General features: G+C 38.4%; 1 protein-coding gene across 6 annotated transcripts in view; it reads left to right on the top strand.

Annotated features, from left to right (window-relative positions):
* RIMKLB (ribosomal modification protein rimK like family member B) overlaps positions 1 to 21,412 on the top strand; it is a 47,674-nt gene extending 26,262 nt beyond the window's left edge. For all 6 annotated transcript variants that reach the window (XM_061417979.1, XM_061417977.1, XM_061417976.1 and 3 more), the window contains exons 3-7: positions 2,727 to 2,957; positions 5,701 to 5,787; positions 6,992 to 7,195; positions 10,798 to 18,232; positions 20,554 to 21,412. In XM_061417979.1, the coding sequence (XP_061273963.1) occupies positions 2,727 to 2,957; positions 5,701 to 5,787; positions 6,992 to 7,195; positions 10,798 to 11,261 (986 nt within the window). In that variant the 3' untranslated portion in view covers positions 11,262 to 18,232; positions 20,554 to 21,412. The remainder of the gene's footprint in view (positions 1 to 2,726; positions 2,958 to 5,700; positions 5,788 to 6,991; positions 7,196 to 10,797; positions 18,233 to 20,553) is intronic.
* Positions 21,413 to 27,608: the final 6,196 nt, after the last annotated feature.

The following is a 27,608-nucleotide window of genomic DNA, read 5'->3' as shown; positions in this document are numbered from 1 at the left end:
AAGGAATCTTTCTACTAGGAGAATAATTATCCCTTAGCACCTTCTCACTTTGCCGCGACAAAGCAGCAGCCTTTTAATACATAATATACTTTATACAAAAAATACAGGAACAGAAATTTTTCCCAGCCCCATTGCTATTCTAAGGTTAACTCATTACTGACTTTTGATGTTTAATCATACACTTAATCCAAAACTTACATCTAAAATATTTATATTGAAATCTCTATTGCAGTACAAAGCAAAGTTATATGAATAGCATCATAAGTTACCATTTAAGATGATAAGCAAAAAAGAAGTGGAATTGAAAGCAGAACTGAGTGGTGGCACATTCATTTGGAATGAATAGCTGTGGCCATAATAAGTAGAGTGCAATTGTACCTGTGTATAATGAATAACAGAGATCTAAGGAAAAGAGTCGTTTGCCCTGTATTTCAGTTTCGTAAGCTCTACATCAAAGATAAGTTGTATTTACTAAAAATACCCAAGAGATCAGTAGTACTTTGCCTTTTTTGGGGATTCACATTCATCTGTACCTGCCCCTGTGTTTCTGGGTAGCCTCAGATCACCTTCTGCTTGCCTGGAGTAATAAAGTGTTTTTGTCACAGGAGGCACTGAATTTCTTTCCATCCTCAGTAATAGCCATTATAGTGTACTATGCAGATCTGACTGCTTTGGGTAAAGTACTCCCGTATTCCCAGTTTTTTTTGGCAGCAGACTTAGAGTGAAATACTTCCATTACCTTTAATCCCGTCTTAAAAGTAGCAAAAACTCCAGTTTAGGGAAATGAGAAGATGAATTTTCTCTTGACAATTAAAGTATCTTTTTTCTGCTCACTCTTCTTTTTACCTTTCATGTAACAAATTTGATTATTTTCTTCTGGTAACACCGACTTTTCTTATTTTTCATAATAATACTTAAGACTAGATTTTTTGAGTTTTTTGACTGATTTTTCTTCAGATTTTTGCTTCCTTCTTGTTGCTGAGATTCATCAGGTCTTGGTCCTAGGAATTTCCGTTTTTTCTTTTTCGTTTTTCAGCCTATATGTCCCTATTTCTTAAGTCTTCGGCTGATTCCTGTAGGTGCACATTCAACCCCACCTACCAGGTATGAATTCTGTATACATATGTGTATAGTTCCTATCCATACTTCAACTATTGCAGAATAGTTCTACTTTGATGTCTTTATGTTATCACCAAGATCATATCTATGATCCAGAGTCAGCATCTTCTGCCCTAAACCAAATTCCCTTTTCACCTTTTTTCCATTCATTTGGTCACTAGGCTTTTTTCTGATTTCAAGGAAAATGCTGTTTAGATCTTGCCTGTTGAGGCAAGTCAGCACAAAAGCCAAAGAAATGAGAAAATGCAGGATTGCAGAAATCTGCTGCTGCTAATCTCTAGCAGCATGATTATGAGGAGAACGCCTGGAGCCATTGGCCAAAAACCTCACATCTGCTGATGACCACAGCGCTACCCATAGCTGCCCCCAGAGAATAATGACTTCTACTTTGACCTTTAAAATTGTGTGTAATTATCTTTCACTGGTGAATTTTCCAAATTGGAATCCTGCTGGTAAGGGGGTCTGGGAAGTGTGTCTAGCCACTGCCATACAGGAAAGGATTAAAAGATAGGGATGTATCAACAGGCAATATCAAGCTCAGTTCCCTTATCAGAACAGATATAGTCTCTTTGACTCAGAATTGTGGATCCCGCAGTTTCACTTCTGAATATTACTTAAAGGAAACAAAATCACTATCTTGAAGATTTATCTGTTACCCCCATGCTCATAGCAGCATTATTCATAATAGTTAGACATAGAAACAAACTTAATGTCCATTGACAAATCAGATGAGTGTATAAAGAAAATATGTTGTACACACACACTCTCCCTATAAAAGTCTTGGGTATGTAATATGTAGCATGGTGATTCCTGGTAGCTGATATACCTTATTTACCAATCTTCCCAACTTCTAGAAGAACCTGACACATAGTAATTAATATTTATTGAATGGATATCCATGAGTAAGGGGTTGATTATATGGTGTATCTTAAAGTATAATTCCACTGAGCCCAATAAAGCTATATTTACATTGGCTTAGATGTCTGGTATAATTTTACATGATGAAAGAAAGTGCCACAAAATGATACAAACAAAATATTTGTCAAAATTACCTACATATTTTTCTTTACTTAGTTAACATTAGGGGAAATACTAATAATAACCTGGGATGTTGGATGGGATAAGTGTATATATTTTAATGAATATAGGTTTTAAGAAGCAACTCGAGTACCTTGTTCCATTATTTGGGACCTTTTCAAAAATAGAATGGTACTGGATAAAACTGAAGAAACTGCTCTTTTAAATACTAAAAGCATATGTAAACACAAAGTTATTTGCTTTTTGAAAGCAAATCTGGACATGTTTCTGTCTTCATAGAGATAAAAAAGACTGTCATAAATCTCTTCATAGAGTCTTTTTAATGAATACATAATATTTCATTGTATTGGCATATACCAGAATTTATTTACCCAGTACATAAATTCTTCTCATTAATTTCTTTTTCTTACAAAAGAAAATCATTTAGGGAGGAATGTGTCTCTGTCTCAGTAAAATGTTAGCAGAATAGTAGATTTAGTTTTGAGACCTGAACTTTGGTATGTATCTATTTCTCTGTTTTATTGTATATTCTCCTTTGATGGTTTTGGTTTTATCCCTGTGTATTTCAGGTCTGCGTATCAATGGAGAACTAATCACTGCCTACCCGCAGGTGGTGGTAGTGAGAGTACCAACCCCTTGGGTGCAGAGTGACAGTGACATCACTGTTTTGCGCCATCTAGAGAAGATGGGATGCAGGCTGATGAACCGACCTCAAGCCATCCTGAACTGTGTTAATAAGTTCTGGACGTTTCAAGAATTGGCAGGTCATGGCGTTCCTCTGCCAGATACTTTTTCTTATGGTGAGTTTACTAATAAGACTTTATTGCCTCAGTTTTAGAGCACTGATAATATTGAAAGCCCTACTAAACTGATAGGGTTATGTGATACAAGGAAATTTGTGAACATGAAAGAACTTCTTATAGAAATGACTTTAAGTTTTAACAAACTAGGCAGTAGAATTATGAGACTTATCTTTGGTATGGAGAAGGAAATGGCAACCTACTCCAGTACTATTACCTGGAAAATTCCATGGATGGAGGAGCCTGGTAGGGGGTCACAAGGTCGGACACGACTGAGTGACTTCACTTCACTTCACTTCTTTGGTTTAGGTAGAATGGACTTATCAAACTCTTTCTGTAAAGGGTCAGATAGTGAATATATTTGGCTTTCCAGGCCATATGTTCTCTTTTGTGACTCTCAGTAAAGCTGTTGTATTGTGAAAGCTGCTGCTGCTGTTTTTTGTTTAGTTGCTAAGTCGTGTCTGACGTTTTTGTGACCGTATGGACTATAGCCTGCCAGGCCCCTCCTGTCCATGGGATTTCCCAGGCAAGAATACTAGAGTGGGTTGCCATCTCCTTCTCCAGGGGATCTGTTGACCCAGGGATCGAACCCATATCTCTTACATTGGCAGGCGGGTTCTTTTACCACTGAGCCATCAGGGAACCCTGAAAGCTGCAGTAGACGAAGCTTAAACAGTAAACGTGGCTATTTTGTAGTAAAACTTTATTACAAAAAGGCTATGAGCCAAATCTGTCCTCAGTTTGACAAGCCCTGAGGTAAAAGAATCTGATAATCGCTCTATAGTTTCTGATTATCTTCATTACCATTTTCATGTTAATGCTTCATAAATATTTTCATATTTTGAAAAAAATGAAAGAAAATGACACTAGATATGCTTTAAACCATTGCTTCTGAAGTCGTCTGTGGGAGAGGACCATTTTTATATTTTTAAAAAAATTTACTGTGGTTTTTAATACTATAGTGCTCTAAAACCAATTTACAGTATGCATAAAGTACTGTAAAAATATCAGAACAATGCCAAATTGTTTTCTTGTGTTTACTCTTCTTATATTTTTCTGGACACATATCAGTAGCAAAGAAGTCACAGAGGCAGGGGTTCCTGGACCACACTTGATGAAGTAGCACTGTTATAAACGTTGTTGTGTTAATATATTCCTGACTTTCCAGTTCTTCTAGTTTGGAAAGAATCAGGCTTACTATAAATCACTGTAGTTTTTCATTAAAATGTCCAGCCGAATGCTTGAAAAGTTGGAGAGGCTTTAAAAAGAAATTCCTGTCCTCTTGTTATTTTTAATATTTTAAAGAAGGGAACTCCACCAGTTTGTATGGCATATATAGATACCATTGCTCTTTTTAGCAATTGCACAAGAAGAGACAATTGAATAATTCTTTCTTCCTAACAGTTCTTTATTCTTTTAAAATGTTGCAGCTTACCTCATCAGTCTACAGTACTGATTTTAAGAGAATGGAAAGGAGCAAAGTATATTAACCAAATCTGGCTTAAAATGTGGAGACTGGCTAATCATAATTTCTCTTAAGCTACAAATTTATGATATTGCAGTTGTTTAATGAACTTTTTCTTAGTCTGATTATTCAGTCAGCCATGCTGGTTTTTTGCAACTACAATCCATTTTTGCTCTTTATCATTTGTTTCTGCTGCTGCTGCTGCTAAGTCACTTCAGTTGTGTCTGACTCTGTGCGACCCCATAGACGGCAGCCCACCAGGCTCCCCTGTCCCTGGGATTCTCCAGGCAAGAACACTGGAGTGGGTTGCCATTTCCTTCTCCAATGCATGAAAGTGAAAAGTGAAAGTGAAGTTGTTCAGTCGTTTCCGACCCTCAGCGACCCCATGGACTGCAGCCTTCCAGGCTCCTCCGTCCATGGGATTTTCCAAGCAAGAGTGCTGGAGTGGGGTGCCATTGCCTTCTCCGATCATTTGTTTCTAGGAAGTATAAACAGAAAGAACAAGATATAACCTGTGGGTTACCTGAAAAGCTCATGGTAGAATGAACTCTAGTTTATAATAGAGAAAAGAAAAATTAATTTGTGTAGTTGATAAGAGCAAGAGCGCACACACGCATGCATGTTAGCATTTTTTCAACTTTGGATGAGTCTTCCCCACTGACTCACTCTTCTATTTCTTAATCCAAATAGAATGCTGTATACTAAAGTTGATCTTAGGGCTTCTATTACTTGTGTGGTGGAAGAATAAAGGATGAAAATATGAAAAATAGAACTTCCCTGGGGGTACAGTGGATGAGAATCTGCCTACCAATGCAGGGGACAGGTTCAACTCTTGGTCTGGGAAGATTCCACATGCTGCAGAGTAACTAAGCCTATGTGACAGCTGCTGAAGCCCATGTGCCTAGAGCTTGTGCTCTGCAACAAGAGAGCCCACAACAATAAGAAGTCCTACAATGAAGAGTGCCCCTTACTTGCTACAACTAGAGAAAGCCCACATGCAGCAGTGAAAATGGAGTGCAACCAAAAATAAAAAATTATAAAAAATGTTAATAAAACTGGGAAACTTTGTTTTAACTTCTTTGATTTGGATATTACAATGTTTATAGTTTAATGGTTTTTATCCACTTAAAAAGTAGTTTTAAACTGATAGTTAACTGAAGACAAAATTGAGCCATTAAGTTCTTACCTTCTACCTTCTTTGTCTTGCTGACTTTAGATAAAATTTATCATAAAACACCTCTGCTGCTATTCTTAAATTTTATTTTTTGCTCAAACCAGGTGGTCATGAAAATTTTGCTAAAATGATTGATGAAGCAGAAGTACTGGAGTTCCCAATGGTAGTGAAGAATACACGTGGTCATAGAGGTGTGTATGAATTGTTGCTATTATACATAATATTGAAACTATTCTTCAGAACTTCTAAAGAATTGTAGGGAAATTGCTAGGTGTGTGGTACCTCAGACTTGTGGAAGGCTTTTGTGAGTTGTTGAGTTCTGCTGGAAGCTATTTCTGTTCATTAAGTGGTTATCTTGGACATTTTAAGATGCATACTTAATTTAGACTGAGTCTCAAGTTAATGATCTATCTTCCTTTTCAACAGTACAAGGATTCTAGATCACTAACACCATCATCCTCATCCCAATTTATGTTGTTTGAAAACAGTATATAAAATATCTTAATAACTTTGGATTAAGTAATGATTTTTTTAAGGGGTAAAATGATTAATAAATCCAAGTACTTCCAAGCTTTAGTGCCTTGACAGATAACTGGATGAGGGTTCAGCTGGGACTTCAATGCACTATTTCTACCTGACTTCTCCAGTCAGCCAAGAAGTCTCAGGCCTCCTACAGTGACTGCTCCAGTGAACAAAGAATCTGTGTGACCTTTTACACCCTAGCCTCAAAAGTCAGATAGAATTCCTTATTCTGTATTCTGTTGGTTGAAGCAGTTACATCCCCTCCTAGATTCAAGCAATGGGACATAGATTCCCCTTCCTCTTAATGAGAAGACTGTCAGAGTATTTATAACTATGTTTTTTTTTTTTAATTTAAATTTATTTATTTTAATTAGAGGCTAATTACTTTACAATATTGTATTGGTTTTGCCATACATCAACATGAATCCGCCACGGGTGTACACGTGTTCCCAATCCTGAACCCCCCTCCCACCTCCCTCCCCATACCATCCCTCTGGGTCATCCTAGTGCACCAGTTTTAAAAACAGACACTTCTCTTGGCACAAAAGTAGTAATGTACTGCTATCTTACTAAATGCAAATATAGTATCTTAATATTGTATAATATATAAAACATACGTTTTAACTCAGAACAATGTTTTACTGATAAGTGAGGCTAGTATTATTGGCTAACCTGAAGAAATACAATTCACAAGAACCCAGCCTCACAATATATACTGGAATAAATTCTGTTAAGAGATTGGGGAATGCGAGAGTGACCATAGACAACTGATTCTGAGAAAGTAGAATGGGAAACAAGAAGATATAGGTAGCAGATATCAACTGCATATAGTTTGATGACATACTCATTTCTTACTCTCTTTTTTGGTCACAGGCAAAGCGGTTTTCTTGGCTCGAGATAAGCACCATTTGGCTGATCTAAGTCACCTTATTCGCCATGAAGCTCCATACCTGTTCCAGAAGTATGTTAAAGAATCTCATGGAAGGGATGTACGTGTCATTGTCGTGGGAGGCCGTGTGGTTGGCACCATGTTACGCTGTTCTACAGATGGGAGGATGCAAAGCAACTGCTCATTAGGTAAAAAGCAATGCAGGAGTTTTTCTATGATATAAAGTAGTGTTATTTAAGCTTATTCAATGAGTATTTGTATATAACTCAGATCTTTTTACCTAATAAGTTGCTAAATATATCTTTCACATGTAAATATCATTAATAGACTTAACACGAACATAATTTATGTATGTATAAATTTGCTTTCACCCAGACTCAATTAATAAACCAATTCACACACTTATGAAGTGTCTACCAGTTTCCCTCTTTGGTTTTATATTGAATTGGCCAAAAAGTTCTTTTGGGTTTTTCTGTAAGATGTTACAGAACAACTTTTTTGGCCACCCCAGTATTACTTTCTGTATAATTGAGGTTCATTTAAGCTGTGTCCTCACCTATTTAACCTGTTGGTCCAGATAATATTGCTGATTTTCATTTGTTTAGATGTATATTTTCTGAGATCTTTTATTGTTGAAATGCCTCAGAGCATAGTCTGGGTGTTGTCCTCTTCTCTGTTTATTTTACTTTCTTAGTAATCTTACTTAGCTCGTGGCTTTAAATGCCATTTATATGTTACTGTTCTCAAATTTATCTCTCCAGTTTAGGCATTCTTCTTGAACTTGGGCACACATTTGTCACTGCTTGTCAATAGCGCCATATAGATAACTGTTAGAGATTTTCGTCTCAACATGTCCAAAACTGAACTCCCCATCTAACTACTTCTTCTAGTATGTCCCACACACTGTTTTCTCCTTATTGTTTATTGGCAGCTGTATCTTTAGAGTTTAGACTAAATCCTTGGAGTCGTCCTTGATCCCTTCACTAGTGTAAGACTTCATGTCCAGACTCCTTGAAATCTCTACTCTGAAAATGCACCACCTCTTATTCCCTCTCTCCCCAGTGAGAGGATTAGAACAGTCTTACTTTCCTTCCTGCTCCCCTCCTCTTGATTCATTTATTCACTGAACAAATATTTTTGAGCATCAAGTACTGTTTTAACAGTATTTTGTATATAACATTGTACAAAACAGACAAAAATTTCTGCTTTCCTGGGCTTTATATTCCATTGTTCTGGTGAAACCATTTAATAGTTTTAGTTCAAGTATGGATTAGAATTTCTTTTATTGAGTTATCTCTTCTGTTTCAAGAATCAAGAGCTTACTTTATCCATTCCTAGGCTGTCTTTATCTATGTACGGTTAATTATACCCATATTGGGGCTTCCCCAGTGGCTCTGTGATAAAGAGACACAGGTCGATCCCTGGGTCAGGAAGATCCCCTGGCGGAGGGCATGGCAACCTACTCCAGTGTTCTTGCCTGGAGAATCCCATGGACAGAGGAGCCTGATGGGCTACAGTCCACGGGGTCCCAAAGAGTCAGACGTGACTGAAGCAACTGGACATGCACACACACATACCCATATTGCAAGAATTATTACTCATCACTCTTTATTCCCCAGCTGCTCCTTCCCATATCTTGAGTTTTTTAGTCATTTGCTGTTAATATCTTTTCTAGATTATTTTCCCTGGATGATGTATGTAAGTGATAGATACCTCAGAGACTGCTTTCTTTTTTAAGAGAGGATGATGTATTGGCTGAGATAAGATCCTGATTGTAAAAGTCTTGCTTCAGTTCTACTGGTTTATAGTTTATGTGTGCATGCTTAATCACGTCTGACTGTTTGTGGACCCATGGACTATAGCTTGCCAGGCTTTTCTGTTCGTGGAATTTTCTAGAGAAGAATACTGGAGTAGGGTGCCATTTCCTACTGTGAGTGATCTTCCCGACCAAGGGATCAAACCTGTGTCTCTTGTGTCTCCTGCATTAACAGGTGGATTCTTTACCACTAGTGGCACCTGGGAAGCCTGCTTTATAGTTCACACTTTTACAACTGAATGTCCAAATCTACTCTGATTGGGCAGCGGGGGTGAAGTGGGGGGGTAGGTAATATATATTCTTTGTAAGTTTTTTGTTTTGTTCTCTTATTTTTGGTTGTTTTACTTGAAAAGCTCAATGTTTTGTCAGGATTTTTTTAGATATGTGTCTCTTCTCAGTCTGTCCAACCTGGATTTTAGTAAGGTGTTTCTATCAGACCTACTTGTTTTAAGCCTCAGGAAAAGTCTTCTTTCTTTCTTGGGGAGTTTTTCTGATTCAGTTAGCAAATTTTTTGTTTGTGGCTTCACCTCAGTGTTTTTGTATGTGTTTCAAAATATTTCTTAAGCTAGATTTTCCAAGTTATATGTTATGCTCACAAAAGCAACTCTCCTTCATTTCTGCTACAGAAGTTTTTAAGTTGGGTAGTCATTTTTGTTTTAGTTCAGAGAGTTTTTTTGTGCTAAACTTGAACTTAATGCTTTTCTTTTATTCAAATTGTAGGTGGCTTGTTGTTTTTGTTCTTGTTACTCTTCCATCACATCAGAGCTCTGCTCATCAGAGCTCTGCTCTGGTTATTTGGAGCATTGCAAATGGTTACAGAGCATTAAAGATCCATCAGTACTGTGGATGCCGAGAAGCAGTCTTTAATTCGTTTACTAGTGTGTCCACGAAGCCCTCCTATTTCCTGGGCTTCTCTCCCTTACTCTTCCAGCCTCACTGGTGGTGGTGGTGGTGATAGTGGTGGGCAGGTGGGGAGGGGTACCTGAATCCTACTCATGTGTGCAAAAGACTTTTGGTCTTTTCAGGGTCAGGCAATACTCATATAGTAGTGAGGTCAACTTTCCTTCTGTTGAGCTCTTAAAGCCAAGGTTTTGTCAGAGTTCTTTTGCTTTCTGGTCCTTATCTAAAGCTTCCTGAAGCTGGTCACCAAATTAGAAAATCTAGTTCTCATTTTTTTCTCTCAGATACCAGCAAAGAGTTCCCCTACACTCAGCCAACTGCATTAAGCCCCAGGATCCTTTCAGCTTAGGGATGACACATAGAATAGGGGCAGTTGAGCAAGAGAACCGTGTTCCTAGATTCTGTTCTCTGTTGCTGCTGCTGCTGTGTCGCTTCAGTCGTGTCCGACTCTGTGTGACCTTAGAAACGGCAGCTCACCAGGCTCCCCCATCCCTGGGATCCTCCAGGCAAGAACACTGGATTGGGTTGCCATTTCCTTCTCCAATGCATGAAAGTGAAAAGTGAAAGTGAAGTTACTCATTTGTGTCTGACTCTCAGCGACCCCATGGACCACAGCCTACCAGGCTCCTCCGTCCATGGGATTTTCCAGGCAAGAGTACTGGAGTGGGTTGCCATCGCCTTCTCCGATTCTCTGTTATGCATCTCTATTATTTTTAGAAATCAAAATCTGGAACTGAGAGAAACCAATAACAATATTAGTTTAACTGTATTTTTGCAAAAGTTCCATGTTATTGCAAGGAAGATAGGCTTTAGTCAAAGTTCATTGTCTTCAGAAAATATAACATATTGAAAAAGTACTCCTCATCAATTTGTTAAGAGACTGGCTTGGAAGAGGATTCCCTAATGAAGGAGTTCTAGACTTCAGAGTCCCAGTTTTACATTAGCATAGCACTTTTGTTTTTGCTGTTGATTTAGAAGATTTTGAAGAGATGGTTAACCTTAACGGGGTTACCTTTAAGGTCCGCTTTAGTTTTACTCCAAAAATGTATCACTTCTTTTTTTCTCTTTTGCCAGGTGGTGTCGGGATGATGTGCTCATTGAGTGAACAAGGGAAGCAGCTAGCTATCCAGGTGTCTAATATCCTAGGAATGGATGTGTGTGGCATTGACCTGTTGATGAAAGACGACGGCTCCTTCTGTGTCTGCGAGGCCAATGCAAATGTAGGTTTCATCGCCTTTGATAAGGCTTGTAATCTAGATGTAGCTGGTATCATTGCGGACTATGCCGCCTCCCTTCTGCCCTCTGGCCGGCTCACCCGGCGTATGTCCCTGCTCTCCGTGGTGTCCACGGCCAGTGAGACTAGTGAGCCGGAGCTGGGTCCCCCAGCCAACACTGCTGTCGACAACATGAGCGCAAGTTCCAGCTCTGTTGACAGCGACCCTGAAACCACCGAGCGAGAGCTGCTCACCAAGCTCCCAGGGGGCCTGTTCAACATGAACCAACTGCTAGCCAATGAAATCAAACTCCTGGTGGAGTGATTCCACCGGTAAATAATTAACCAACAAAAACCCTTGTAAAACTTTCTTTTTCTTCTTTCCTTTTTTTCTTTCTTTTTCTTTTCTTTTTTAAACCAACTTGCAATGCTGTTCATGAAAAATGCTCAGGAAGATGAGAAAATTGAGTAGGAGTAGTTAGGAGGGAAGAAGTGGGAGATAGACATGATCTCTGCTATTTGTTACTTTTATTTACAAATGCTACAGATAGAGAGGCAGAAGAGGTGAGACACAGAAAAATGTCAGGCTCTTGTAGTTACTCTTTTAAGTTACTCAGAAATGTGTAGGCTCTCAGGCCATGAAGATCATAATTTTTTTCATGGTCCCTTTTGTTTTTGTACAGTTGGTACAAATTTCACAGGAGTGTAATTTCATATTGCATTTTAATGGATGAGGTAAACATCCACCTAAATTATAATTTTTTCTTTTTTAAAAATCTGAAAATTCAGCCTATACACTATTAACTAGCAGCTTTATCTTCATATTTACGAAATCCTGAGGGACTCTTTTAGCGACTTTTTTCAACCCTTGATATGGGTGGGAGGGCAACGTGAGTGTGACCCAATAAAAATTTCCTTTAATGACAAAATTGGCATGTTTGCATGATAATAGGGAAATGAACAGTATTGCAATGTCTGGCACACAAAATAACATTTACTCCATTGTAGATAAAATTGCACTAGTTAAAAATATGTGCATTGACTTGTATTTGTTAGTGTTTTAGCCTTTTTTGAAAGACATATGCTCTGTTAATGTTGCATTTTTTTTAATACATGCTAGTCTTAACATTCCCTGATCTATGCCTGCATCTTTAACAATGGCCAAAGTGAAGAAAATGCTACCTTTTTTGTTAACAAGACACTGACTTGAAACATGTGCATTTAAGCCTTTTGTTTTTTCCTTTTTTCTTTTGGTGGTTGGGCATTTAAAGAATAAGGACAAGGAAAAATATTTTGGGGGGGTGCAAATCAAGGGCCTATAAGTTCCTGACTATAAAACTGAAGTGATTCCATCATTATTTATTTGCATTTTTCACATTTTAAGAGGGTGTTGTGTGTGTGTGCATGTGTGTGCATGTGCTTGCACACGCATGCATGTTTATGTGTTTGCTTTTTGTTTACACCAACCAATCAAAAAGAATAGATACTAGAAAATGGAGCATGATGGGAAACACAGTTTTTTACTTAAAAAAAAAAAAAAACAGTCAAGTTGTTTTCATAACTGTACTCTGCTGGGTAGAGGTACTCACCTGAAGATATGAGGAGAATAGATGCTTTTTAGGCTTTTGTGTATATGTGTGTTGTTTGCTTTTTTTCTTTGATTCTAGACTGTCCAGTGTATGATTTATTCAAGGCTACATGCTTTCCCTCTGCTTCTTGCTGTGCATTTTTTCCTGTTACACATAGATTTTGCGGTGGGGTAGACTGAACATTTTTTGTTTGGGGACTTAGCAGTCTCTTATAGCCCTAGTCTGAAGCCTTCAATATTCTCTTTATATTTCTTTATTTCTGAATTCATAAAAGCCCCCAAACTGCATATAATATGAGCCTTTAAACATGGGAAACTATTCCAACGAATGGTTTGGAAGGTGTGTTAAGAAGTAGAGATGATCCAGAGTTCAACGTAATTTTTTTAAGCAGCAAGTTCCACCTCCCTACAATCCTCTGAAGCTTTTTACCCAAGTCCTTTCTTGCCTCTCCAGTGCTTTTTTTCCTTCAGATGGACCTTAAACATAATTTCTTGGACACTTACTAGAGAGACTTCGAGGCAATAAGATCAGTATTAACCAGTTCTAACAGAGGTTTGATCATGCTTATTGTACAGTTTTTCCCCCATTTAAAAAAAAAAAGGAATGTAATAAAATTTGTTTTCTTTTCCATAGAATTAAATAATATTAAAATGGAGTGAAAGGTTGATTGTTGACAAATAGAATAGTACCTCTAATCTGTGCAGTGTCTCATTTCACCTTAGTAAAAGATGTATAAGAGGAGTTTCTGGTTTACTTTAGGATATTCTAATCTCATCTAAAAGAATTTGACTTGTACCAGGTTATCGTGGGACATATTGTGGCATATATAAGTACCTCTGGCTCACTTGGTACTTGTTTTACTGAATGACCGTACTTTGGAAGACGCACACTATTTGGGATAGAGAACTGAAAAGGGAGAACATTTAATTAAATCATAATTCATACGTGTATAGAGACCATCTGGTTGCCACATAGATTATGACACATATACTTGGAATAGTTACATATCACATGTATGTAGGTCAGTGAATTTTAAAACACAAGTAGAATACCCTCTCTATTTGATGAAAAACTCAAGGTTTCTGTTGGATGGGACAAGGCACCAGGAAAGATACAGGTTTAGCCTTGTAAAAAATTATCAAATTAACCAACTACATTAGAAAAAATATCTGAGATTATTTCACTGTTACTTTTGCTCACTGTCCATCTTTTGTGCATTCACACTCTATTAAAACATAGCCTTACCAACCTACTTCTAGATCATACACTCATATGTTAGAATGAGAAGGGCAAGGATGGTCATCTTAGAGTTAAAGAACACAAATGTCCTCTTGAATTCTCTCAAAAAAGTAAAGACTATGAACAAACCATACTGGAAGAACCCAAATAAACCAGCCCAGATATTTAAGTGAAAGTTAAATATATTTTCATATTGTTTAGTAAATTTCTTAAAATCTTTATTGCTATTATGAGAGTTAAAAATGTGTATTAACTAAATATGTATAGTTGTTATCATGCAAAAATCTGAATTATTGTAAAACTATTATATATTGTTAAAATTGTAATTCTGAATTGTATTTAAACATAATTCTTTCTGATATTGCTTTTATGTCACCCATGATGAAAAGCGGACTATATATATATACACAAACATACAGATATGAACTATTCCATTTAAAAGTTTTAATAGTTATTTTCTTTTGATTGGTCATTTCTGCTGGCTTTAACTCCACTGAACTTTGAAATATTTCTGTATATGCTATCAAATAAGAAAACATCCTGGAATATTTAGGAAAAAAATCCATTGAGAGACTTGTTTTCATCAACCACTTTATCAGACTTTTGAGAAGGTATTGAAGACATTGAAAGAAGTCATTGACTTTCACCATCATCTCTTCTTTTTCTCAAGAAGAAAACAAGGAAAAAGAAATTCTCTTCCTTCAATGAATCCCCAGTTTGGGGTCTGGGGCGCTTAGAGACATTGTGAAATCCAATCTTGTGTTACATTTTTCTCCTGGCTCACTCACTCTTTTTGAGAAGGTTTATGGGCTATATGGCTGGTGAGACACGATCCCCTCCTAAGAAAATGTAGGTGCTCAGACAGGTAACCTCTGCTGCTACTGTTTTTATTTGTTTGTTTGTTTGTTTAATTTCTTTTAAAATTTGTTTTTGTTGTACTAGGATATTTTTTAATGTAATACATTGCAGGATTTATAACGAGGTACTGCTTTCTTTCTTTCTTTCTTTCTTTTTTTTTTTCTTAAAAAACAAAACAAAACAAAATTTCATTTAAGATACATTTAGGCGCCTTTGAAGCTTGGATTTTGGAATGTTTCAGTAGTGGACAGAAATCTGCTGTTGGAATCTCCTAGTCTTCCAGGTTTAATTTGAAATGTTTTTAGTTTTGTTTTGGATTTTTGTGTGATATTTTATTTCCTTTATACCAATTGCCCTTTTGCCATGCTGTTTTGGGGTGGCTGCCTAACTCTAGTGACAGTTCTTTCTACATTAACGAAAATGTGGTGTTTTAAATTCCATAATGTTTTGCATTTTTTAAATTGTTTTTAAAGAAATATTCTAACTGCTTGCACTATTACTGTTCTTTGCCAGCCTTTTCAGGAGCCAAAAAAACAAAAACAAACAAACAAAAAAATACCCAGAGAAAAAACTTTCCTTCTTCCCCCTTCCTGATGATGAGTGAGAAGTATTGAGAACTTTCGGGGTCAGTGCCCTTCTAAACTCCCCTTCCCCCAATAATGCAGCTGTAGAGTGAATGGTAAATGCAGCGGTTTGGATTCAGGCACAACCCCAGCCTGCTGGCAGGTAATTTGATTCTCCTTTTTTTTTCCATCACAAGGCTAACCTTACTTTCTTTTTAAAAGTTCCTTTCTTTATGTACTTTGAAGGCACCCATGGGTTTGTAATTACTTTTGTTTCAAAAAACAATGTGTAAATTCATCTAGCAAATAATTTACTTATAGAAAAACCTTTGGGGGTAAAGTTTGAATTAGTTGGGATGAACTCAGAACTTTGGGGATTTGCTTTAGCCATTTAGATCTTTCCGTTTCTTGCATATACGTCTATGATTATTTCAGAGTGTGACTTTTTTGGCTTTGTTTTTGTTTTGGGTTTGTATGTTTCTTCCATTGTGCTACTCTGGCTTAAGCTTTTTCAGAGGTTGGTGTTCCGAATACACAGTGAGCTCACAGTATAAAGACATCAATTAGGAGTTGACAGGTATGGAAAACTAGAGTTTTGAAAAGGTAAAATTAGGTTCTAGGTTATATATATGGTAAAAACTCACCATAGCCCTCAGTTGACCTTAGTAGTGCTTCTCTTTCTCTGACTTCATTATAAAAGTGAAAGGTAATGAGACCAAGATAATAGAGAGTGTTTATTTCAGGAGCAGCATGATTTCAGAACAAATGATTTTAGTGTTTCTGAAACACTAGTTCTCACAAAGAGGTAGATGTCAGCAGACATCATAAAGTAATAGTTTAAACATTCAAAAAGTTATAGGTTGAATAGATTGGAGGGCACTTCTGAAGCACAAGATCTTGAAGCAATTTATTAATTCCATGAAGTAAAGTTAGTGGCAGAAATAGGAATATAACTTAGCCATTTTAACATCCTTCCTGTTAGTTAATATACTATCCCCTCCTCTGTCTATCCCAGTCCACCTATCCTTTTCCTTCTTTTCCGTCCTTCCTGAAGTTTTAGCTCTAATATGAGTTTTGGGAGATAATCCTCTATCTGATAGGTAGGATTTTAGTGGCAGAAGTCAGGACCTTTCCAAACTTCTCTTTGGATGTCCTATCCAAGAAGACTGTTAAGTCTGATAACCCTCCAGGTTAGTGAATAGGGAATCCTGGCTTGTAATGTGGTTTCTACTGCTAACGGCATATAATAAGTTACTAACTTGTGCTTCAGTTCACTCCTGTGAGGTAGGGATAATCATTCCCGTAGCATCTTAAGATTTAAAATATTTATCTCTTGAACTGAAATTTACTAACCAAGGAATCCCACTGCACTCCTGCAGTAATTTATGATGTATACTAAATAGGCTTGAATGGAAGGACCTTGTTCTGTTGCTGATAAGAATGGCCAGCATTAGTGTATGCACTGTGTGATTACTTCGAACGTGGAGGATTTGTGAACCTCCATTCCGCTGCCTTCCCAACTTCCCCCTCCCTGAAGATCACTTACATGTTAAGAATGATTATTTTCAGATTTACCATATTCAAACTATATTAGATGGTCCTTATATAGCGTATATACCTGGCTGCTGTTGTGTGGTTTGGGAACATGAGGGGTGGGGTGAATTGTTGTTGTTTTAGGTTTCAGTCAGACAGCCATCCCTGTGCCCCAGTTCCCAGAAGCACAGCAGGCCTCTAGAAGCATCCGTGGGAACGGCGCAGTCCTGACATCAGCAACTCTCCTGCTCAGGCTCATCCCATATACAGAGGTCAAAGGGTGGGGCTTGAGATGGGGGAAGGAATGAAAAAGCAGAAACAATGTCACTGCAGTGCCACTGTTGACCAGCCTTTCTTTAGTGCTTATGTCAGTGTTTGCTTTATTTTTTTTAAGTTGACCAAAAAAGATTTTACTTCGGGAGTAAAGGTAGTGGGAGGGTGGAACAAAAACATGCCATTTTTACTAGTTCATTATTATCACTAGCTCATTCTTGCATATTGTTCTTCAGTAGCTAATAAAGAATAAATGAAACCTAGACCTCAGTAACAAGGAGAATGCGAATACAAGTGAATCTCAGGATACTAAAAAAGAGAAAAAGCATTTTTGTGGTATTAATTTCCAGTTCTACAACAGTTATTACATTTGTCATTGTGTCTCCCTTTTTTTGCCCTAATTCTTCTATGTATGTTTACAGTATGAGAAAACGTGCCTTTTTTTTTTTTTTTTGGTGGTCCTTTTAAAAAGACCTAATGAAATTACTACTCTTTTGCAAAAAAATATACACCCATTGCTTATATGGGCATACAAATGCTACCCTATTTTAAATGTAGGTGGCGTATGTGTTCGTGTTTTAATGTATTCAGAGCCATTGGGCAATAAGCAGTCCAGAACATTGAAAACTCAAGCAGGTAAAGCACCTAACACCCTTAGTTTCTAGAATTACTTTTAAAAACTCCTTTATTGCTGCATCTTCCATGAGTCTTTTGGTAGTCTCTGAACTTAAAATTTGCAGGAGTTGTAGACTACCTAGTCAAAATGTTAAGTTATGCATTTATTATTTGTAGGGACAGGTGAAGAAGAAAAGTTAACAGACAAGAAATGGCTCCTTGAGATGGCAACTGCTGAGTGTCTGAATCTCTCCCCCTCCCCCTCCCCCAGCTCAGCATGAACATTGATCATACCTGTTTTGATTTTCTGTGATTGGGATCTTTGTTGTTTTAACTTTTGGCGGGGAGGTTTCAGGGAAACAGGAAGTTCATGCACATGTGAAAATATGAAATGTTAAACAAAGGAAGCTTTCTCTTTAATGTGACTAGTAAGCGAGAACCTTTTCTATATACTCTTCTGCTGCAGCAGAGAAATAAACTGGTAGGTGGCAGCAGAAGAAAGAATTCTTCAGATTGATGGCTACTGGCAGTCTGCATAGGAGAAGAGAGAGAAGGTGATATACCATGTCCAGCAACAGGGCAGAAATGGAAACAGGACTGCAATTGCTGATCTTGACTCTAAAATGGTAAGTTAATTTCAAGAATGTGTTTTCAGTCTGATACCAGTGTTCCATAAATTACTGTGGTGTGTAACCATGAATGGCTATAAATTTTTGATGTAGAATGAATTTGTCCTAGACTACTATCATTCTTTAAATTAGGGGAGAAAAATAACAATATTTGTAAAATTAGAGATTTCCAGTATATTGATACATGTAAATTTTTTTTATCTCAACTTTATTGAGGTATAAGTGACAGATAAAATTTTAAGAAAGTGTACAATGTGGTAATTTGATACTTATTGTGAAAAGATTTCCCCCATCAAGTTACTAACATATTCCATATGGGATCTTTAATGATGGTAAAAATTTATGCTATCTCATAGTAAATATAACCTCCGATTTTTAGGGGGAGCATTAGGGGGATAACTACAGAAGTTATGTAATTGTCAAGTTTGGGGCCGAAAATGATCTTGCCATCTCTTTCCTTTCTAGTCCCATTTCCTTATCACTGTCTGCCCATCAGTCCCTTCTGCACATCCGCCTTCTCTCTTGCTTATTTGGATCTTCCTTCCCTCTCCTCTTTCTCTGGTTGTGCTTCCACTGGTTTGGTATTTCTCCTACCTCTGTCTCTCCGTGTTTCTCTTTCTCACTCAGTCCCTGTGGATTTTACTTCATCTCCCCTCTGGCCTACCTTTGTTTCTGTTCTGGGAAACAAAACAATCTGCAACAAAGATAGAACATTATATTCTGAATTTCTTTTTCTGACAGATTTCTAGGCTAGTAATGGAAGAAGTAGATAGTTAAGTAGACTGATTGTGTATACTTGGAATAAAGGATTTACAGTAACATGAAGCTGAAGTAACTGATATCATCATTTAAATACATAGTGAATTTTCTGTTTTTTAAAAATGGTATAAAAAGTCACCTATTAAAAATCGATTAATGCTAAACACAGCTTTACATATATTAGAACGGAACATAAGAATACATGGCTTCAGTTAATAAGATTATAGTTTCTAAATTTTTAAAAAGAGTTCTGTCACATTTTGGTTAGTATATGAAGATGTCAGTGCTTTAGAGATGAAAAAAAATCAACACCTTGGATCTTAATCAGAGCCAAAATTTATTGCTCATTGAATAACTTACAGAAAATGTAGTCTGGAGCACTAGAGGAAGAACCTTTTAAGTTTAATTTTGTTTGTTCAGGCATTTTGTTGCAGTAACTTTTTGTGATATTTTTTCTCTTCTTGGTGCTGACTAAAATAAAACACTGTTGTCTATACGATAGGATTGTTAGGGAGTAATATTACTGACACATTTTTTGTGTAACTGTTATTTATAACTTAATATAAAATTCAGTGTCTAAAATTAGGTCGATTTTTGTAAGATAGCACATATCTCTCTAAAGTGAAGTCGCTCAGTCGTGTCTGACTCTTCACAATCTCATGGACTGTAGCCTACCAGGCTCCTTTGTCCATGGAATTTTCCAGGCAAGAGTACTGGAGTGTGTTGCCATTCCCTTCTCCAGGGGATCTTCCCGACCTATGGATTGAACCTAGGTCTCCCGAACTGTAGGCAGACCTTATAAGCCACCAGGGAAGCCCATATCTCTATAGTACAGTTTAAATCAGTCATTAGAAAAATATGCTTACTTGATGTCTAACTGAAATAAGTCACAAAACTCCAGGGACAAAAACAAAATTTTGGCTGTGGTATTGGCAACATCTTGAAAAAAATAGATAAAATAATGGACCTATAAGTGAACTGTTGATTGCAGAGAGAAAATTCCAGGAAATAAGAATAGTTTATCCTGAAGAAGAGTCAAGTAAATTTGAGAAGTAAGAATGATATACCTTAGACCTTTTGTCAGTTGAGATCACCAAGGTAAAATGTGGTGGTTACAAAAAGATATGGTTATGGTTTTTGGCAGCAGTCTAGACAATTTACTTGGAGAAGGCGATGGCACCCCACTCCAGTACTCTTGTCTGGAAAATCTCATGGATGGAGGAGCCTGGTAGGCTGCAGTCCATGGGGTCGCTAAGAGTCGGACACAATTAAGTGACTTCACTTTTCACTTTTCACTTTCATGCATTGGAGAAGGAAATTGCAACCCACTCCAATGTTCTTGTCTGGAGCATCCCAGGGACGGGGAGCCTGGTGGGCTGCCATCTATGGGGTCTCACAGAGTCGGACACGACTGAAAGTGACTTAGCAGCAGACAATTTACTATTTTTTATTGTTACATTAGCTACTCTGTGTATCTTCTTTTTCTTTTTTCTCATCCTATTTATAGATACTATTTAAATCTGTGGTTTGAGTGAGCTGTATGTGTTTTTGCCCTCTAGGTTCTTTTGGTCTCACAGAATGGATGAAGATTGATCTTGACTGGATACTTTTTCAAATGGAGGATAGAAGTAACACAAAACAAGGCAACAGTAGCTCTCCAGTGTTTAGTTCAATGTGCTTTATTTCTAAAATAAAAACACCAGAACTGGGAATGAAACAGCATGGGGTGTAATTCATTCTTCTGTCAGTTATCCCTGCCCACTGCATTTTGTGTGAATTCACTTGAGTCCGTATTTCTAGGTTTGTTCCACATGGGTCATTCCTTGTTTCTCTTCTTCACTTTTTGCAAGCTGAAACTCCTTGGTTCTTGACAGACTGATCTCTGTATAATATATTCTGATATGATTATTACTTTTGGCAGAAAGACAGACACTAAAATATGTATTATGTGGAATTTCTCCTACCCCTTTCATCTCAGTATATCTGTCCATGCTGAATAATTGTTGCCATGTTTTTGTCTCTGAAGAAGTGCAGCCTTTTTCCTATTATTCTGACAAGGCTCTGGCACACACCTGTCATAGCACTGTTCACTACGTTTTAATCTTGTGACTGGAGACCATGTCTGACCTAGTTTATTTAAACTGTAGGGGATCTGATAACATACGTGTATACACAGAGGCAGCTATCATACTTTTGGTAAAGAATGGCCTTTGTATTTGATACAAATTCTGATTTCATTACTTACTGTTTACATGGCCTTTGATAAGTTACCTGCAAGCCATAAAGGAGTGTTTATAAGAAAAATGGAAATAATTGTACTTGCTTTACTAGATTAATGTCTAAGTAGTAGCTAAACTATAATACATGTATAATTCTTAGCATATAGTTGAGTATTTAATAAATACTGTCCTTGAATTCTGTAAATTTTGGTTATTGAAATCTTATTCAAGACCTGCTGAATCTGAATTTTTCTTGATTTCCTTTCAGTTTTATTATTTAAGCTCCTTACACATGATCTTTTGGTTGGATCACTATGTGTGTGCATATGTGTGTGTGTGAGAGATTTCTCAATACAGACAGGATTATTCCATATTTCCACATTTCATTGGCTAAGGAATTTCATATTAAAAAACAACAACAACAACTTTTATCTTGGGACTTCCCTGGTGATCCAGTGGATAAGACTCCCAGTGCAGGGAACCTGGGTTTGATCCCTGGTCAGGAAACGTAAGATCCCACATGCCAAGACTAGGCCCAAGCGCCATAATTACCGAGCCTGCATACTGCAATGAAGACCCATTGCAGCCCAGATAAATTAAAACACAAAACCCTTTTATATCCCCCCCCCCCCATTAGCTCATAACAAAAATATTCTTTTCTTTGGATTTGCCTGGTCATCCAGTGGCTAAGACTCTGCACCCCCAAAACAGGGGGCCTAGGTTCCATCCCTGGTCAGAGAACTAGATCCTACATGCTACAAGTAAGAGTTTGCATGCCACAACTAAAACAAAGCCTACATGCTGCAGCTGGGACCTGGCACAGCCAGAAAAAATTTTTTTTTAATGTTTTTGTTACATGCAACCAAAGAATTCTACTAATGATACAGGGAAGGAGACTGAAGGAAGAAAAACCTTGATAGATTTTTCTTAGGGTAACCAATTGAAAAGAATTTGAGCATAAATTCAACCTTGCTAGAAGAGCTAGTATTTTCAGGGGGGAATATGTATACTAATGGTAAAAAATGAAGCACAAGCTGGAATCAAGATTGCCGGCAAAGAGATCAATAACTTCAGATATACAGATGACACCACCCTTATGGCAGAAAGCAAAGAACTAAAGACCCTCTTGAGGAAAGTGGAAGAGGAGAGTGAAAAAACTGGCTTAAAAGTCAACGTTCGGAAACCTAGGATCATGGCATCTGGTCCCATCACTTCATGGCAAATAGATGGGGAAACAGTGGCAGACTTTAATTTTTGGGGCTCCAAAATCACTGCAGATGGTGACTCTAGCCATGAAATTAAAAGACACTCCTTGGAAGAAAAGCTATAACCAACCTAGACAGCATATTAAAAAGCAGAGACATTACTTTGCCAACAAAAGTCCATCTGGTCAAGGCTATGGGTTTTCCAGTGGTCATGTATGGTTGTGAGAGTTGGACTATAAAGAAAGCTGAGCGCCAAAGAATTGATGCTTTTGAACTGTGGCATTGGAGAAGACTCTTGAGAGTCCCTTGGACTGCAAGGAGATCCAACCAGTCCATCCTAAAGGAAATCAGTCCTGAATATTCACTGGAAGGACTGATGCTGAAGCTGAAACTCCAATACTTTGGCCACCTGATGCGAAGAGCAGACTCATTTGAAAAGACCCTGATGCTGGGAAAGACTGAAGGCGGGAGGAGAATGGGACGACAGAGGATGAGATGGCTGGATGGCATCACTGACTCAGTGGACATGAGTTTAGGTGGACTCCGGAAGTTGGTGATGGACAGGGAGGCCTCGAGCGCTGCAGTCCATGGGGTCACAGAGTCAGACATGACTGAGTGAGTGAACCCTGGAAAACACTAGCTGGAGCTTTCCATGGTTATGTTCAAAGAGAATGCCACAGTTTGATCATGTGATTTATTATCAAAGGATGGGGGAAAAACATGAGTTTTAAAAAGTAATGGCTCAAGTCCACAAGCCAGACAGATTATTGGATTGGCCTGAGTGACACTAGATCTGATGGAGGATCACTGGCCCATAATAGGAATGTGGTAGGATTAAAGAATTGCCAGATCTAGTTAATAACCAGGGGCTAAGGTGCCAGTTGGAGAAGGCAATGGCACCCCACTCCAGTAGTCTTGCCTGGAAAATCCCATGGATGGAGGAGCCTGGTAGGCTTCAGTCCGTGGGGTTGCTAGGAGTTGGACACGACTGAGCGACTTCACTTTCACTTTTTAAAAAAAATATTCTGAAATTTATTGTAAATATAGTGCTTTTATTATGCTCACAATACTAGTATTGATATTTTTTTTAAATTTTATTATTATTATTTTTTTACTTTACAATATTGTATTGGTTTTGCCATACATCAACATGCATCTGCCACGGGTGTACACATGTTCCCCATCCTGAACCCCCCTCCCACCTCCCTCCCTATACCGTCCCTCTGGGTCATCCAGTGCACCAGCCCCAAGCGTCCTGTATCCTGTATAGAACCTGGACTGGCGATGCCATTCTCCCAAATCATCTCCCCACCCCCACCCCCCACCCCCGCCCCCCACCACCACCACAGAGTCCCGCTTTCACTTTTCACTTTCCTGCATTGGAGAAGGAAATGGCAACCCACTCCAGTGTTCTTGTCTGGAGCATCCCAGGGACGGGGAGCCTGGTGGGCTGCCGTCTCGGGGGTCGCACAGAGTCAGACACGACTGAAGCGACTTAGCAGCAGCAGCAGCAAGATGGTAATAGGGATAGTGAAGTCATTTGTACCAGTTCAATAAAATCAACTTGAGTATTTAAGCACACATGGAATATTTGCAACATCCATATTTGGCGTAATTAGGGTATTTTATACTAAAAGCAGAAAAAACAAAGTTGCCAGTTAAATATTTCCAAAACAATTTTTATTATCTCTTTAAGTATGTACTCCCATCTACTGGAAAACCCATTTGTGTGAAAACATATGCCAACATTAGTCAGAAACTATATATATTTGCTAGCACAAGTAATAAGCTTTTTATAAATTCAATTTATATGTAAACAGATGGATTAGCATAATTCCAGACCACTTTTTGTAAGTCATCTCTGCCAAAGAGCCTGAAATATACTGGGGCTGGTTTTCGCTGGCCAGTCCTGACTTAGGATAACACAAATACATTATACCTAGAGTAGATTTATACAGATTTCTAAGTTCAAGGAATTTGCAATGAAGTGAAGTAAGACCAGTCAAGCCTATTGTCCAATAGTCTGTATAACCCTAGCCTAATCATTTGACAAATACTGTCAAAGTCAAGTTAAAACTGAGTCTAATATTTAGCTTTGCCACATGCTAATTCTGTGATTGTGGAGAATTTATCTTTGCACCAATTTTTCCATCTGCGAAAATGATCAATGACAAGTTTTTCTTAGATTGTAAAGTAAGCCTAATAGCATTTGGAACTAAATACTAAATGGCTCAGCTAGAATTTCTCCCTTTTTCCCTGAACTATAAGTGATAATCTCTGTCTTCCACTATCCCAAAATTCAGCTGGAAGATGGAAAGAAGAAAAGACATTGTGAACAATTAAATTTGCATAATATCAATGGTAGAAATGGGAGAAAATATTTGCAACCCTATATCTGATAACGGAGAAGGCTATGGCACCCCACTCCAGTACTCTTGCCTGGAAAGTCCCATGGATGGAGGAGCCTGGTAGGCTGCAATCCGTGGGGTCGATCAGAGTCGGACACAACTGAGCAACTTCACTTTCACTTTTCACTTTCATGCAATGGAGAAGGAAAAGCAACCCACTCCAGTGTTCTTGCCTGTAGAATCCCAAGGACAGGGGAGCCTGGTGGGCTGCCATTTCTAGGGTCGCACAGAGTTGGACACGACTGAAGTGACTTAGCAGCAGCAGCAACAATACATAATAGAATGAGTTTTCCACAAGAATAAAAGGGAAAGGGGGTGGTTTTCTTCTCTAAAAAGAGCCAATGAATGGAATGAAAATGGAGAATAGTCATATAGAGATTATTTTCTTGTTTTACTGGAGATACAATATTTGAAAGGTTAAGACAGATTTAGAAGATTTAAGTTATCTTCCAATGGATACACAGTAGCAAAGCCTAAGTATTTAAAAAGTACCCTTAGTCACTGTTGTCATAGTGGGAATTTGAAGAATTTTGGTTTATTTTATGAAGATCTAGTAAATGGAAATGAATTGGAATAGCTCTGGATACTCAGAGAAGAAAGATATTTCTTCCTTTAAGCCCCCAAGATTCCCATCCTCTGGTATGTGTGTATGTATTAGTCGCTCAGTCTTGTTCGACTATTTGTGACCCAATGGACTGTAGCCCACCAGTCTCCTCTGTCCATGGAATTTTCCAGGGAAGAATACTGGAGTGGGTTACCATTCCCTTCTCCAGAGGATCTTCCCAACCCAGGGATCAAACCTGGGTCTCCTGCATTGCAGGCAGCTTCTTTACCATCTGAGCCGTGAGGGAAGCAAGCTCTTATTTCTCTTTCGTTTTTATAAACTTTTATTACTTATTAATTTGGCTGTACCAGGTCTTCGTTGTGGCATTTGAACCCTTGAGTTGCGGCATGCAGGATCTAATTCCCTGATCGGGAATCAAAGTCGGACCCCCTGCATTGGGAGCACAGAGTCAGCCCCTGGACCATAAGGGAAGTCCCTATCTTTTTCTTAACATGTATTTATTCATTCATTTATTTTTGGCTGAGTCTTAGTTGCAGCATGCAGAATCTTGTTGTTGTGTGAGTGCTTAGTAGTTGTGGTGTGCAGGCCTAGCAGTTGTGGTGCGCAGGCTTAGTTGCCCTGTGGCAAGTGGGATCTTAGTTCCTGGAGCCAGGATCAAACTCATGTCCTGTGCATTGGCGGGCAGATTTTTAACCACCGGGCCACCAATGAAGTCTATATTTCCCTTTCTTTAAATGGGACCTGTGTATATGGTGACATAGCACTGTGTGATTAGGTTATGTTATATGACAAAGGTCTGGGGACTTTGTAACTATAAGACCTTCAATCAGTTGGCTTTAAATTAATCAAATGGCAACCTAGATATCCATCAGCAGATGAATGGATAAGAAAGCTGTGGTACATATATACAATGGAATATTGTATTAAAAAGAATACATTTGAATCAGCTCTAATGAGGTGGATGAAACTGGAGCCTATTATACAGAGTGAAGTAAGCCAGAAAGAAAAACACCAATACAGTATGCTGCTGCTGCTGCTAGGTTGCTGCAGTCGTGTCCGACTCTGTGCGACCCCATAGGCGGCAGCCCACCAGGCTCCCCCGTCCCTGGGATTCTCCAGGCAAGAACACTGGAGTGGGTTGCCATTTCCTTCTCCAATGCGTGAAAGTGAAGTCGCTCAGTTGTGTCCCACTCTTGGCAACCCCACGGACTGCAGCCTACCAGGCTCCTCCATCTGTGGGATTCTCCAGGCAAGAGTACTGGAGTGGGGTGCCATTGCCTTCTCCGCCAATACAGTATACTAACGCATATATATGGAATTTAGAAAGATGGTGATGATAACCCTGTATGCAAGACAGCAAAAGAGACACAGATGTATAAAACAGTCTTTTGGACTCTGTGGGAGAGGGCGAAGGTGGGATGGTTTGGGAGAATGGCATTGAAACATGTATATTATCATATGTGAAATGGATTGCCAGTCGAGGTTCGATACATGAGACAGGGTGCTCGGGGCTGGTACACTGGGATGACCCAGAGGGATGGGATGGGGAGGGAGGTGGGAACGGGGTTCAGGATGGAGAACACATGTACACCCGTGGCAGATTCATGTCAATGTATGACAAAACCAATACAATATTGTATAGTAATTAGCCTCCAAAACAATAAAGTAAAAGAGAAAAAGGAGTTCACTAAATTATAAAATAATAATTCAGAAGTGAAAAAATTAAAAAAAAAAATTAATCAAATGGGATGAGATGGCAGTCTGCTGACACCCTGAGCCCACTTGTGCCCAGACTCCCTACCCATTAACTGTGAGATAATAAATGTGTGTTGTTTTAAATACCTAAACTTATGATAGTGAGTTATGTAGCAGAAGAAACCTAATAAGGACTTCCCTGGTTGTCCAGTGGTTAAGACTCCAAGCTTCCACTGCAGGGGGCATGGGTTTGACCTCTACACAGGGAAATTCTGAATACCTTGTGGTGTGGCCAGAAAGGAAAGATAAAATCTACTGTATGTATACGAAGACTAGGTCTGAAGAGAAGCAGTAGAGACAAATTTATAAGAAAGACTGAGGCATGAGGACAAGATGATGCAGTGGTGGGGAGATGGGAAAGAGAGAACTTAGAGAGGTCAAGTCTGGAAATCAAGGGAGAAGTGAGCTTCTCCATGCAGCTGGGATGTGTTTTAAGAAATCGAACTTGCCAATTTGGGGCCA

This window comes from Bos javanicus, chromosome 5 (genome assembly GCF_032452875.1).
Source record: "Bos javanicus breed banteng chromosome 5, ARS-OSU_banteng_1.0, whole genome shotgun sequence".
NCBI classification, from domain to species: Eukaryota; Metazoa; Chordata; class Mammalia; order Artiodactyla; family Bovidae; genus Bos; species Bos javanicus.
This window is presented reverse-complemented; position numbering and strand designations above follow the sequence as displayed.